Here is a 16,484-nt window from a genome sequence, read left to right on the forward strand (position 1 = left end):
CTATAAGCCAGTCCCAATGAAATGTTTTTCTTTCTAAGAGTTGCCGTGGTCATGGTGTCTCTTCACATCAATGGGACACTGATTAAGATTGACTCCACCTCATGAAGTAGGCCTTAAGTCAAATCAGATATTGGTTGGTTATTCCCACAAACTTTGTCCATTATTGCTCAGCATATTTTTCAGACAGGACACCATTTTAGATCCAAAGGTTTGTGTTGCGGAGGTTCTCTCTCCCAGCACACAGACACTACATTAGTTATAAAATTGTTGGTCAATTTATAACTAAGGCTTCTTATTGGCTAGCTCTGTCTTAATTATTAATCCCTTTCTATTAATCTATAAACTAAGTTTTTAAGTTGAATTAATCCTCGTTAAAGGATTCCATAGGCAACCCAAATGATGTATTAAAATAAATATAAGCAATGAGATTGTAATGGAATGATTCAATACAAGTATATGATGATCAGTTCTATCACTTAATATAAACAAATAGCAAATGGGACCACTAATCCCAGTCATGAAAGCTTCTGATGTTTTAGACAGCAGCTTAGGACAAGCAGTTCATTTCCTCCCATAACCGCAGATCCTGTCACATCCCTTTGCTTCTTAAACACAGAGGCCAGAACACCCCTATTTGTCATCAGACTTATGCCTGTGCATGCTTGTGTGAGTGTGTGTTTATTGTGTTTATTATGTGCCTGCAGTGGTTGTATGTGTGTGTGCGTGTGTGTGTGTCTGTGTGTGTGTACTTGCTGTGGCTGTAACTATGTGTGTGTGCACCTGTGGTGGTTGTACATATGTGTAATGTGCATGTGGTGGTTGCACATATGTGTGCGTGTGTGTGTATGTGTGCACGTGCACGCGCATACCTGTAGTGGTTGTACTTACATAAGTGCTCTCATGAATATGGAGGCCAGAGTACAGCCTTGAGTGTCATTTTCCAGATGTTATCCAGCTTATTTTTGCAATACTGTCTCTTACTTGCACTAAGCCTCAACAAATAGTTTAACTCTTCCAACTAGGTATCCCCAAGGATCTACCTGTCCCTGCGCATACCTCCCTCCACCCCAGCGCTGAGACTGCAAGTGTGCGCCTGCCACCATGCCTGGCTTTTTCACATTGGATGTAGAGACTGGTCCCAGGCAAGCACTTCACTGAGCCTTCTCCAAGGCTCCAAGACAGTTTAAATCAGCTCTTAAATTCCTATCTCTATCCCGTGTCAGAGGAAACAGCAGGAAAGCTCAGTGATTTATAAGAAAATGGACAGAGAACATGTGTTTCACTGTTAGATGAGGAATCTGTTCTCATGTAAGTATCATGTAAATAAAACATGACTATGTTGAAAGAACACAACAGAAGACAGCATGAGGCACCATACAGTGAAATCTGTAACCCTGGCCAAGAAAAGATAGAAAAGACATAAACCAAAGGGGCTTGTGTTTAAATTCAAACCACACAAGTGATCCGGCTATGGAAGGGCCCTGGCTTCTTTCTAATTGTCTTCCCTGTTGTATCACTTTTCTATCTATACTGACATTGCATTTCCTTACAGTCGCCTCTTCTCATCAGTGCCCATGTCTGGACCTTGCCTAGAATGCCCTCTGCCCCTGTCCACAAACCTGGACACAGCCATCTCCTCTCAGAAGTTCCCTCATCCATAAGGCAATCCCCACAGCAAGTTTTAACCCTTGCATAGACCTTAAAACTACCTGCATTTATATTAGACAAATATAACCTCTCATCGTGCTGTTTGGACAGAGATATCTTAACCATATACAACTCCCTTCCCATTTTCCTTGTTCTGATATATGTTTTTAGGTTGAGGGAAGCACTCTTGTAAATTTCACCAAAAATCCACTTGTTAATTGAAATATTCATCCCCCTATCAGCCCAACTTTCAATTCATGTTGTTGAGAATTTGCCTGTTGTGTGCTCTCTTCTATAAGCCCTTTTTAGAATGGACAGCATTTGTGTGAAGGGGAATTAACTCATAGTCCTTGGCATTTCCCAGCTTACACTTTTCTACCTGAGCCTGGGCTTCCTCTGATTCTTTAACAGCTGGAGCTGGAAGAGATGTTCAGTAGGCAGAAAACATTCCTTGTTGACTAAGAGTATTATGGGTATTGTTTACCAGGTTTGTAAAGCACACATTCTTTTAGAGCCCATCTGTGACTTTGGGGCAGACTCTCCTTCATAGAAACTCTTCCCTGCGGCTTGTCCTGAGGAACAGGTCTTCATCTTATATAATTGTCTCTTTTATCTCCAGCTTTCATCCTTGGGTGTCTATCCAGGAAACTCTTATGCTATATTCCAGCTTTGTTTTATAATCATAGAATAAGATAGAAACAAGAATAAGGGATAGGTGACCATACAGAACTTAAGCAATTATTAAGCAAGATATGCCTTTGATTTAGATAAATTCTACCCTCTTTCCCAATAATGAAAAAAGGCACCTGATAACACGCCTTCAAAGCCTTCTTCACAGTGGACTGAAGCATGGCTTCTGCTTGCACAAAACTGGTAATAAGAAGTTTTCACTGAGCAAAGGGTTCAGTGAATGAGTAGCCAATAAAATTGACATTCATTGGGAAGATAAGCAGTCATTTGTCATTTTAAAAACACATAAGTATTTAATGCTATTAAGAAACATGTTATTAAATGTGAGAATGGGAGTAGAATAAAATATGCAAACATATATGAGTTTGTCTACACAATGGCCCATGATACATTTGTATGAGCATCTAAAATTATGTACATGTACGTATGCATGTACATGTATATTAACTGACTAGAAAGAGATCTGAACTTACACTCATATAATATTCTTTATGTTGGATTTGGGGGTGATGATTTTCTTTCTTTCATTATATAAAATGTTCAGTTATTTACATTTTCTGTTGTTTTATTCAGAAGATGTTTAAAAGAGATCCAAAAGAGAGACTTGGAGACAAGCTAAAAGCTGAAAGCATTCTCCCCCGTCTTCCATGGGAAAATTACCCAGCACCTACAGCAAACAGAGTCTGTGGATGAAACCCTCTGTTCCCTTGGACAGTCAACTGTGCCTTTGGCAGAAAAGGAGTTCAGCCACACAAAACCACTCAAGATAAAGTTCAGAGCCCTCAGTGCAATGTTTTTCTCTTCTACATTGTGAGGGATAAGGCCTGGCCTTGCTGTGGATATCAAAGTTTGGATGTCTACCATCTGTGAGGTGCTGTGCTTGACGTCCAATTCCTTAGTGCAGAATTTTTTAAAGATGAGGATTATTAGAAATAACAATCACATGGCAAGCCTAGCTTTCTGCAGACAGCCTCCCAAAGGCAATATGCACTTGGAGCCAGGCTTCTTGGGTTTGAATCCTGTCATCACCACGTGCTGGTTTGTAATCTTAGGACCCAATAAATCTTTTGGAAACTCATTTTTTGAAACTATAAAACTAGTGAATTAGCAAGTGTGTTCCAAGATCAGTATGCAGATTAAGTGAAGTCATACATAAAAAGTACTTGCCACGTATGAATTTTGTCATCTTGTTTTCATGTGAATGTTTAAAAAAGAAACATATAAGTGACTATGCATAGTTTGTGCTCATTAGATATTTTGTCAATGGCACAAACTGGGTCATTTAAGAAAAGGGAATGTTAATTGATGAATTCTCCATCACATTGTCTTTTGGGCATGTCTGTTTGACATTTTCTTTATTAATGGTTGTTGTGGGAGGGCCCAGTCCACTATAGATTGTTCTACCCTTCAGCAGTTGGTCATGGGATGTAGAAGAAAGCAAGCTGAATACTGCAATAAGCAATGTTTCTCCATTGTGTCTGATTCAGTTCTTGCCTTTAGATTCCTGCCCTGGTTGAGTTCCTTCCCTCAGTGATGGATTGTAATCCAGACATGTAAGACAAAAAACATCCTTTTCTCCTTTTGGTTGGTTTTGGTCAGTATCTTATCACAGCAACAGAAAGTAAGTAGAACAATGGATGAGCAAAAAGTAGACGAGGCCATGAGAAGGCATATGCATTCTGAGATCTGTTTGTTCAGTTTAGAGAGAATGACAATTCACAAAGTGAGATCATGGAAATGAAAGACAAAGAAAGTAGATTTAAAAGGAAACAAGATTATTGGGGTGAGATCTTGGAATGGTCTCTCTAAAAGGGGCATCTAAATGGTGAGTTGTAAAGGCAGAGAACATATACTGACCAAAGATTAGCTTTGGAATGATGATTTGGTTCATAAGTTGGTGTTATTTTCATTGTGCTGATTTTGTTCAGGCATCCACATTGTTGAGGTTTCATGTGTGCATTTCCTGGTCAGTGTTTAGAAGACACTGCCTAGCTGTATGCATCCTGAACAAAGAGAAGCTTGCTATTCCTAGACAAGGAGCTACAGGTGGTCAGTGACAGCTGAAAATGGTCAATTACTTTCCTTCAAGGCTGTATGGCTTGTCTGTCCTGGACACATGTACATATGTGCCTTGCTGAACAGATTCAGGAGATTGTATATACACATGCTTATATAGATACAGATTGACATGTAACAATAATCATTAAGAAGAGGTCAGGAGTTGGGGGAGGGAAGGGTGAGTAGTGGGAGGGATTGGGAGAGGGGAGTGGGTAGGGAGTGATATGCAGTGTTCATGTAATGATGTTCACACAAAAAGTTAAAATTAAAAAGTACTGAGACACAAGAAGTGTAGCAAATGAACAGATGGTAACATTGGGAAATACTGTCTTTCCTTGTAATGATCCTTGGATAATAACTTATGGAGGTGGTGTTGACATTGGGAGTTTGAGAGATGACAGAGTGGTCAGTAAAAATAAAAACTTGCCAGAGAGCAAATTTAAAATGATGTTTTAAAACCAAAATTTTTCTTGGAAATTTGGAGCCTTTGATGCTGGTCCTTTCTACATGAATTTTAAGCAAGCCATGCAACATTTCCAAGGTCCCGTTTTTCTTGATTTTAAAACTTCAGAAATTCCCAGCTGATTTCTAAGTGTCTTTCTATTATTATACTTTTATGATCCTCTTTGAAACTTTTTGGCTGTGAAAGAAAATAGAATGACGTTTATAGTCTGGTGGCTTAAAAGTTTCTTCAAGATATTACTTGCACATATAAGGAAGGCAACACTGGAAAAGCCTCGTGGAAGAAATGAAATTTGGATTTTCCCTAGATGAAGTCATAGGTAGAGTGAATACATGCTCTTCAGAAGAGAGCAACACACTGGGGTTAAGAGCAGATTTCTCTGAGTACAGACACTGGGCCAGGCTTTCTGATTGAAGGCATGAGGCTACACATTGTCCCAAAGCCCTTCACCTCAGAAGCCCTCAGTCCACCTAGAGTGAAATGAGACAATAACTACATTAGACAATTTAGTAGTAGAAAATGTGTGGTGCTGAAAGGCCAAGAAAGGCAGTGGATACTCAAGATGTTAGAGTCTTTTTTATTTTGAGGAATTCATAGCTATGCACAGAGGCAGGGTATTCAGGGAGGAACATGGCATCTGGAACGTATCAAGATATATAATGATGCACTAATTGTTATCTTGAAATATTCCAGTATAATATTTGTTCACACATAACACTTGTTCATTATGGTTACATGAGATTTCAGTAGTGAGAATAAAATGATGAATGTAAATAATACTGCAATAAACATGGGAGTGCAAGTATCTACCTAATTCAAGGTTCTCAAACTATGGGTTGAAACCCATTTGGTCTAGCAACCCTTTAACAGGGGTTGCATGTCAGATAGCCTGCATATCAGATTTTTATATTATGATTCATAACAGTAGCAAAATTGCTTTTATTATGTAGCAATGAGAATAATTTTAGGTTTGGGGGGGGTCTCCCCAACATGAGGAGATGTATTAAGGGGTGACATTAGGAAGCTGAGAACCACTGCTCTAACTCATTTCATTTCCTTGATATCCATGAGTGGAATTGCTAGTGCACATTTTAATGATGCACCATGATATTACCGTAATATTTAGTATTTAATGAGTAGTCAGTATGTATTTGCTACTGGGACTCAACAAATTTTGCAAACTCACATATAAATAAAGTGTGAGAAGGGATCATGGAAGAATGAGGCAACAACTTGATGGAACGGGACTAGTGTTTTACTAGGTGGAGAGTGAAACAGGATGTGACATGAAAATCACCCCAAGAAAAGCAGACAGGAGTGAGCCCAGTAAGTTTTCAGTTAAGTCTACCTTAGCTGTTCAATGTCCATTCATTTCTTGGGAGGTTTCATATTTGAACAAATGGAACAATTAAATTTGATTCAGTGAAACAACAATGTGTAAACAGCAACAATCACTGACCAAGTCAGTGTTCTGGATGCAATAAGAACAGGTCTGTGGGTTGCTGGTAGCAGTATTTGTGTATCTAAAAGGACAATAATATTTGTGACAGCTTAAAAGTACCAGAAAACAAAAAATAACAGCTTATTTTCACATAAGCAATTCTAAACTGAAACATACTGAAATTCTTTTGAAAACCTTATTAATTTTGGGTGTGCTGTGTGCATGTATATGTAGGGTCCATTTGTAGAAGTGCTGTGTATATATGTGTACATATGTGTAGAGGCCAGAAGATATCCTCCAAGACATCCCCTTTGTGTACATGTGGGTATAGGTGAATATATGTCTGTGTGTACATGTGTATGCGTGTTTGTACGTGTGTGTGTGTGTGTGTGTGTGTGTGTTTGAAAGTAGCCTGGGGTTCAGCATCAGATACCCTTATTTATTGCTCTCTCCCTTATCTTCTGAGGTAGATCTGAACCTGGGGCTTATAGATCCCACAGAACTAACTGACTAGCCAACTCCAAGGACCCTTCACCTCCTTCCTAATGCTAAACTCTTAATGACAGTTCTCCAGGAAAGTGCTACAACCCTGGCCATTTATGTAGATTCTGCAGAATCCAGCCACAGGTACTTCATGTCTGAAGATCAAGAATTTTATCCAAGTCATCTGCCTAGTCCCTGCTAATTATTTTATTTTATTTTTGAGATTGCATTTCTCAGTGGTCTGGAACTGATCAGTTAAGGAGGGCTGGACAGCCAGTGAGCCCCAAGGATCTGCCTATCTCTGTCTTCCCAAGTACACATCACCAGTCTGCACCTTTTACATGGGTTCTGTGGTTCAAACCCAGGTACTTGTGCTTGTGAGGCAAGCACCTTATTGAGTAAAAGCCTCAGTCCCCTGAAATTCTTGCTAAATTGTAAAGTAAAATGATTAGTGACAAATATACATCACAACAGAAATAGAGATGGAAACAACCGAAAATCGTAAATGTATTATCTGATGTGATCATACAATATTTCAGAATAACTTTGAGAAGTACAGAGGTGATAATCATGGAGTGAGTGCCACGTGGTGCCATTATTTCACATGAGCTTTTGTTTCCTTCTGAGTTGACAGTAAAGTGAAATCTGTTGAACACTGGGGCATTTGTGCAGGGAGGTTAAAAGGGGTTTATAGTTTTTCACAGCTTGTAAAACACAGTTTAGATAAAGCAGTCTATTTTGCTAATAGAAAAAAAAGACCTCTCTGTGAGAACACAGAAACCCTAAGGTTAGTCATCTACACCAGTATCTTGAATAATACAGAACAAAGCCGCAGCACTTGTGTGTCATGATATAGGTTTCTGGTTTCTGATGGAAAGGTCTGTCAATTGCTGTTAAATGTGCCTCAGAGGGAGCTAGGGATGGCATGCAGTGCTCAGATTGTGGGTAAGCATTGCACAAATGAGTCACCCTTTATAATTATTCTTACATTTTCCCTTTTAAAACTGGCCTTCTTGGTTTTTTTTTTTTTTTTAAGTCTATAGATAAAATCCTAATGTCCCAGAGAACCTATATTATAGTTTCTAATTCTTAACCAAACAAATGTAACCACAAAATATACATTTCAAGTTATACTTAGTGTGTTAATAGAGAAACATGAACTTTGATGTTAGGGTGCACTCAATAAGTTTGCCATAATTATTGGAATAAACATATCAGCGAACAAGTATAGAGTACTTAATCAGTAGCAGACCCCAGGATAAGAATTTAAGCTGTGTTTCCAAACAACCCCTGTCGTTTTTGTGTTAATTCACAGTAGCATCCTTATAGCCGCATTGCTATTAATAAGTTATGGTATTCCAAAATGAAATTCCAAAATCTGTTCTAGGGCGCATTAAACTTTGTAGGATACTACATTGATTAATATTTTAAGGTTCACTCTTACTAATTCAGGAGTTTAGAACCTGTTGTGAGTACATTAGATTATGAATTTAGAATTTGAGTTAACTTGGCATGTTTGCATGAGATGTCGTCACATCATGATGAATTCATCAGCTGCAGTGTCATTACTAGTTGTAAGGATGGTTAAATAAGGATGCTATACTAATAGATGACACAAGGGTAGCATTTTCACAGCTCTATAGCGTGGATCAGTTTATATTTCAACACCACCTAGTTTCATTGTGTATGTAGTTGGTATTTTTCTATTAGGGATAAAAGGAATAAAACTTAAAAGTATAAAACAATACATGTGGTATTTAAAAAAAAATCCCCTATGTTCATCTAAGGAAAATACATTTTTTTCAGAGAAAATGTAGCTTTTATTAGTCTCCAGTTTTGAAAGTTTACTATTACTGAAGAAATTATTATGCTACTTTTTGTGCACACTAAATTAAAATTATCCATACATTTCATGTGGTTAGCATGAAGCTGAGTTAACAACAGTATATAAATAGAACTTTGGGTTGGATAATTCAAGTTTCAAGAAAATATTTCTATAAAAATGCCCACTAAGATGTTAACATAGCTAAATCTATGTTATTTATAGATTGGATTATATAGTTAATTATTAAATATTGAAAAGAACTTCTGACAGTTTTCTGTGGAGTGTTTCCCTAGTTATGACACAGTTTATATTTTAAGAAGAAAAATGCAAGTGCCTAGGCTTAGCCTCAACACAACAAAAATGCAAACTGATTATTTTTATTGATCATAACCTTGGTTTGCAGTTTTTGAATTTGCATGCCCAATTAGATAAATATAAAACTCTGTGACATGAAGTTTGGGCTTGAGTGAGACTCTTCAATCAATGTTCAGCTTCATTCTGAAAAGTTTCTAAAGTGTTTAGTGGAAAGTTTAAGGCATTTCATGTATTAATTTCAATGCTGTGCCTCATCATTTGCCTTGATATTTTACATGAATTACTTCACTAAATAGGCTGTCAAGAAGTTGGACTGTGTGGTGCCTGCAATTAAAAGCTGCTTCTCTGTTGCTGGACATGTTGTTCATGTTAGTGACCCCATGGGTCTCCCAAAGTCAGCCTTTAACATTCCAGAATTTTTACTGTGCATCTGTTGCTGGCGTCTTGCCTCCCACCCACACAGGCTCAGTCTAACTAAGTGGGGTTTATGCTAGTGCAGTCAGTGTGTCAAGATGAAGTCATACTATGAGAAGGTGCCTCCTTACTAGTGGGGCTGCAAAAAAAGCTTTGCGGGGAGTTTGTATGCACATTTGTTAAGGAAAACAGTACGTGGGTGTGGAGTCTGAAAAGTAATTTCTGAACAGTATGTCTTATGTATCTTTCCGCATTATGTGTTCCAGATGGGCTTTATACAACTCAACGAGGACTTCATATTCATTGAGCCATTCAACGACACAATGGCCATCCTAGGTCACCCACACCGTTTATACAGGCAGAAAAGGTCCACAGAGGGCAAAGGCAGGGAGAAGTCAACTCTTCACAACCATCACTGCGGTGTCATTTCAGGTAACCCTTCCTGAAAAGATTAACTCAATGTATGCTGCGGAGTGAGTTCTTTGAAGCATTCTGTCTCCATCTTTCCACATCCCCTTCTCCCGGTGTGCACTCACCCTCCGTTTCCTCGACCTCTTGATTCACTTGATATTCTCATCTGTTTAATTAGATATGTCCATGTTAGGTGTATTGTTTAGTGTTTTTATGAGGCACTGTAGTTTAATATCAAAAGATGGAAATTCAAACATTCTTCAAGGTCAGCATGTGACCTCTCTCTGTCTTGCTCTTGACCTGGGAAGTCTTTCTTAGGTGGTGCTTTGCACTGCACTGGGATAGAAATGACTGACAGAGTTCTAGACTTACTGTGAATGAATACTGTGAGCGCCAAGCCTTACTTAGTCCACCTCCAGGAGAACTGTATAGATTTTGCTTTTCTCTGACTAGAAGCATCCTCTGTGTTCTTTTAAACATTTAAATGTCATCTTGGAAGATCAGCACCAGAACAGGAAGGAAAATAAAAACATATATGTTTAATTCATACTCTGTACCAGATTATAGAACCTTTTAGAAGCACACAAACATTTCAGCCATTGAGTTCCCATTATGTTCAATCTACCAATTCCCAGGAATAATAACGTGGCTCTATTGTTTACTTTCCTGTGATGTCTACACAGAAATCTATGATACCTGCAAGAATAGGAAGATGCCATGATCAACATCAGAGTAAAATCTTCCTCTAAGACCGGTGCTTTAGATATTTAATGCATCCATTTCAGTGAGTAATCACTAAAGAAATACTTTTTACTATAATGTGAAAAAGGATGAATTTTAGAAGGATTTTCAATGTAATGAGTTTAAAGTTAGACTTGTGTGTTTGCATTTAAGTATTAATGTAATTGATATATAGGACGTAAATTCTAAAATTGACTGTGTTATTTGAGGCCAGGTTTATGAAGTGTGACAGTAAGTAATATTTGCAGAGACCACAACTCTCTAGGGGTTTCAGTTTAGAGAAAACTTATGATACATTTTTTTAGGATGTATTTTTTAAATATTAATCATAAATTCTACTTTCTTTTGTGGAAACTCTTTCCATATAGGTGAGATCCTTTTAATATCTGATGCAATTTACCAGAAAAGACCATGTTATGTAAGATAAGGCCTGTTTCCTATTTTATAAATTTTTATTTCAAATGAGATACAGAGCAGAATGAAAGTTAGAGCATTATGGACAAAAGAAGAACATATTTGTTATTTGAAACTAAAAACAATAATGATAACATGGACGTACTCCATGTAAGACTTTTGCTCTGTGTAGTTACCCTGAAAATCTGCAATGTGTACCTTCTGTGTCCTGATGAGCTCCCACCTTTAACTACCCATGTTATCTAAAGGCATAGTGGAGGCTTTGTGGGCCATGGTTCACTGAGGCACACACTCGGAGAGTCCTTGTGTTAATAGGTTAATAAAGCGTAAATGCGTGATTCATATTTGGCAAACATTATTCACAGTGTTTCTGATATACATTACATAAATATGCATAATATATTGACTTATTTGGATAAAATACTTGCATGCAAGGGCAGGAAGCTGTCAGCAGTCAGATGATTTGTTGAGCTTACCTCTATCGGGGAGCTCTGTCTTTGGAAAGTATTTTAAAATTAGCCACATGTGAAATGTATTTATTTTCTTTCACTCATTTATTCACTGTCACTTTTTTCTTTGTACTTTGGGCCTACACATTAACACAATAATGTGACTTAGGTTTGCTTCAAGATTGTCTTACAAAATAGAATTTGAAATTTTGTTTCAGCTTGGTTTTTGTCTTGCTTTTTTCCACCGTGTAACTATCCTAGGTAGACTACTTGTCTTTGCCTTGAGTATAGGAATTACTTTTTCACAGAAACTTTCCTACTCTTAGGATGACATTTTGGATTCCTTTTTAAATTAATTCTTTTTTTGAGAATTTCATATATGAACAATGTTTATATAATTTCTACATATCTCTCCCGTTCCAACTCTTCCTGTATCTCCCTTCAACTTCATGACCTATTCTCTTTAATTATTATTTGTACACACACATACACACATATTTATATATACACTGTGCATATATAAATCATCATGCAGAGTATATTTAGTTTGCTCATATACATACATACATACATACATACATACATACATACATACATACATCAGGGTTTTATCCATGGAGAATATAGATTTCTCTCTTTATTTTGGTATTCATTAGTATGTATCTCTTTATTTAGGGGTTAGACTTTGTGAGATTTTCCTATCCACATTGTCATGTCCTGTGTGTGTTGTCATTATTATACAGGTCTTATTTAGTATATCTTATTATTGAGATTTCATTAATTGGTATAGTTTTTTGATATACACATACATATTCATACACATACACACACTCAAGTGTGCAAGTACACACGCAACAATACCTTATAGCAGGCATCCTGGGGCCTCTGGCTCTTATAACCTTTTACTCACTTGGTTTGTAATGTACCCTAAGTACATTACCCTAAGGGATTGTGTTGTAGATGTGTCAGTTGCAGCTGGGCTCAGTTGATCTCTGCATTTTTGACCAAGTGGGACTTTCTGTAATGGTCACAATCTCGTGCACGAAGAAGCTGTGATGAAGGTTGAGAACTACCCTTTCCCCTTTCCTGTGGGCATAGGGACCATTTGGAATGCAGTTAGGAAGTATACTGGCTTTGGAAACTGGCAGCAGTAGGTTCTCCTCAGGATTCCATGGCTTATAAGTCATGAGTAGTTGGCTCATAGTACTAGAAATACAGTCTATCCTATTAAGTGTTCTTTAAGTTAAATTCGATAGTTGCAGGTTACTTCCAAGAAATAAATGTCACTTTTGTACCCTTGTGGATGTCTTGCTAGGATGGTTGTTGTTTGGGCCCTAGATGTCACAGCTGGACCAGCATATTGATTGCTTTTCCCCTTTGGCAGCTTGCATATTAAAATATAGTAGAAAAGAGAGGATGGAAGAGTTTAAAGTCAGCGGCACCAGATTTGAAATCTATCTTTAATCACTCACCAATTAGTAATCAGTGAGATTTATAGTTTTAAATCTGTCATCTATATTGACTCTGTAACCACCAGTCAGCTCACAATGTTGTAGGGCTAACTGACAAAATTCCTATTTCTAAGTGGAGAATAACACATTGTTTTAAAAGTAAGTCAAAAATTATATTGTACAATGGTAAGTGTGATGAGAATCTCAGTTCATAACATTCCTTAGAGTGCCGAGCTGGGCAACAGGAATGCTGTGTACAAGCTAAGACAATGATCTGTGAGGTCAGACTGCCTATGTTCACACCACCGCATTACACTCTTAAGTATGTGAACTTGGGGAACTCAGCTCTCTAAAGGTCCATTTGCAGCATGCAAGTTGGGAACAGGATACCTGAACCTCAGTGCTCTCCTCTTCATTAAATGTGGTTACATAGGAAAATGAAAAACGTATGCACAGGATTTTTTTTTTTTTGAGATGTTAATGGAGCAAGAACATTTTGGGCAGAAGAAACAAAATCCAGGAAAGTGTAAAGGCTTGAGAAAGCATCAGCCAAGGGGGTTGGAGCCAAATGTCTGTACTTGATGATATCCAGTCCTGGAAAAGTAGCTGTGCACTGGATAATGATGGCACTCTTGTGCTCTTCAAGTGACACTGTCAATTAATTTAATTTTAAAGATTTATTTCATTTTATGTGCATTGGTGCTTTGTCTACATTGTGGGTCTGTATGAGGTTGCCAGATCCCCTGGAACTGGAGTTACAGACAGTTGTGAGTTGCCATGTGAGTGCTAGGAATGGAACCCAGGTTCTTTGGAAGGGTAGTCAGTGCTCTTAACTGCTGAGCCATCTCCAGACTGACATCATTAATTTATATTGCTCAACACTGGAGAGTAAACTTATTATTGTGCCTAGGACTCTGTAAGAAACACTGGACATTTATGGGACTGAAAATCCAAGTCTGAGCTGGATAAAGAGATCATCTCTATTCCTAGAGTTGACTCAACCAGGCCACTATTGAAGCATCTCCTATACTCCACCCAGCACTGCTATGATGATTGTCAGTGTTGGCAGGTGAAAAGGGGACACACATTTTCCCGCCTATTATCAAATTCCTTCTCTAATGGGAAGTGTGAAGAAGCAGTTGTCTATGTGGCAATATGCATATGTCCAGAGAAGGATCTGAAGATTTAAGAAATGAGTAATGAGCTAAGCAGAGTTGTAGACGGTGACAACATCAAAGGAAGGAACAAGATAAAAAGAATGTTTCATTTTGCATGGCTTCCGCACACAGTGACTAGGTTGTAAGAGAGACTCTGTTATGGAGCTGAATTGTTAAGAAACAGAATGTTCCAGATAGTCTATGTAAATGCAACTTACCAAAAGAGCAGTGGAAGCTGGCATATTGGCTCTTACTGTCAAGGAAAGTAAATGTTCTATCTACCTGTCCACACAGGGAAGAAGCCCTCTTTGCTCTGTTCAGTCCCCACTTAATGTCAGTCACTGTCTTCTCTGAGTGTCTTCTACATTATCTCCTGGTATATAGACATTCTCCGGGAAGGCCATGTTTTCTTTTTTATCTATAATTTCACTTATTTTATGAGGACGATAGAAGTCAAATTGGTGGGTTCAACTTAGTTAAAAATTCTGTCCCGACTTCCAGGTGTTACTAGATCCTATTCAGATGTTTGTCTTAGAAAATGAAAAGTTGAAGCTATCATTAAAGATTACATTTTATTCGTGGTAAAAATCAAATTCTTATTTTAACTTTCTGTTTACAAATGGTGTAAAAATCCTTTATAAATTTTAATAGTACAATACCCATTTCATTTCTTATGCTATCAGTTTGATCTTAACACTAATTACATGGTTTTTTGTTTTGTTTTGTTTTCAGTTGAAATTGATTTACTGTCAATTATAGAAAGTTTCTGGAAGCCTTTAAACATTTAAATAACTATATTTTATGGTAATTGTTAACCTTTTTAATACAGGGTTGAGAAATACACTATTTAGATGCCTTTTATGACTAGGAGTCCAAGAGGGAAATCAAGCAAAACAGAGAGGAAACACTGACAAGACTGAGTGGCTTCCCTTTAAAGTCAATAATCAGGATGCCTCCTTTGAAACCAAAATCAGAGCCATAGCACACAGCTCCCTGACAGTGAGGAGCCAGCATTGGTAGAAACAGTGCTACTGGGGAGATGAGTAGGAGAAGAAAGGAATGGTGTAGCTGTTCTGGGTTTACTCAAAATTATAATGCTTTAAAATACTACCTGAAAGGCTGTAGTCTTAAGGAAAACTAGAATGCTTGGTTTAATGCAGAGACAAATGGTTAAAAAGGAATTGAGTAACCATCTGTTCACATTCATCTTTAATGTTCAAAATCCCTAAAATTCCTTACAGGCTACCTGTAGGCCATGAAAGGAGATCTTTGTATACACTGATTATCTTTAAAATTTGGCAAGTATATGCAAGCGAAACAGTATCCTCTTGTCCTCAGGTGGAGGTCTTTATGTAATGATGCATACAGACTTGAGAGCAGAATGTGACATAGATACGGAGGTTAGTAAGGAGTAATTCACAAGAGGCACCTTTTGAGGATAGTGAGAGACTCCGTAGTAGTTCTTGGAGGCTCTAAATTGCTAGAGTAAATAATAGTGGTTCAAATAAGATAGCAGTTTATATCCACAACAAGTTACAGTTCAGACATTTTCAGAGAGCCAGGGCAAGATAGGGAGTATGATCCCTGTGATATCAGCCAGTGGCGCCATATTTTTTCCCGGTTACCGTTTCCCATGATCCCAGCCCCACCGTGTTATCCCCTGTAATGTATACCTGAACCTCACCACACTTTATCAATTCTAGCACACTGGGATGGAAATGAGAGAAAGAAGGATAAGTAATTTTGTTTTAAAGATGATCTAGGAATCACACACACCAGTTTTCCTCATGGTCTACCCTTGGTCATTGAGCTGGATGGTCACACAGTTGAACTTTAGACTACACAATGCTTCTGGTTGGACAGTTACAAACCAGCCAAGCGAGCAGTGCTAGGGACAGAGTGGATACCTACAGGCAGTTAGTTATCTCTGCTACATCTACCTTCCTAAAATCAATGAAAGGGTAACATCTTACAGAAATAGAAAATGTGGAAACACGTTCAGAGTTTCCACTCCATTTCAGTTATTGGATATTCCCATATTCATCTCGTCACGGGAGTGAATGAATGTTCCACAACACATGGTGTTTCTCACTTCCTTTCAAGGAAAGTGATGATAAAAGTATGAGAAATTTTTCATGACCCATTTATTAGGTATTGATTCTAGCATGCTAAGTCTCTTCATAAATAAACTTGCAGGATTTTTCTCAGCTAATACTTGTTGTAAAGTAGATTTGGGTCTATAATTATAGGTATAATTTACACCACAGTTGGAAACAACCACATGGTTAATTTTTAAGTGTCACCATTACATGGGTTTTATAAAGTGTCCTAGACTGGGAAACACTATTTAACTTAATTTCTATTCTTGTCCATTCTTTGGGACTTTGACATTCACTTCTTGCACAGTTTTGATTGCATAAAATCCAATCCTACCCGTGGATTCTGTAGCACATGCCCACTCTTGTTGTTGCCACTTTGCATTGCCTTTTTAGACATTGCTGTGCTCACTTCCAGTACATAAAGGG

At 37.8% G+C, this 16,484-nt stretch overlaps 1 protein-coding gene across 1 annotated transcript in view; it reads left to right on the forward strand.

Moving 5' to 3' along the window:
* The window catches only part of Adamts19 (ADAM metallopeptidase with thrombospondin type 1 motif 19), a 178,977-nt gene that overhangs the window by 27,196 nt on the left and 135,297 nt on the right, over positions 1-16,484 (forward strand). Inside the window, exon 3 of the mRNA XM_051201008.1 lies at positions 9,603-9,768. Coding sequence (XP_051056965.1) covers positions 9,603-9,768 — 166 coding nt within the window. The remainder of the gene's footprint in view (positions 1-9,602; positions 9,769-16,484) is intronic.

The sequence above is a fragment of the Phodopus roborovskii genome, unplaced genomic scaffold, assembly GCF_943737965.1.
Source record: "Phodopus roborovskii unplaced genomic scaffold, PHOROB, whole genome shotgun sequence".
Lineage (NCBI taxonomy): Eukaryota > Metazoa > Chordata > Mammalia > Rodentia > Cricetidae > Phodopus > Phodopus roborovskii.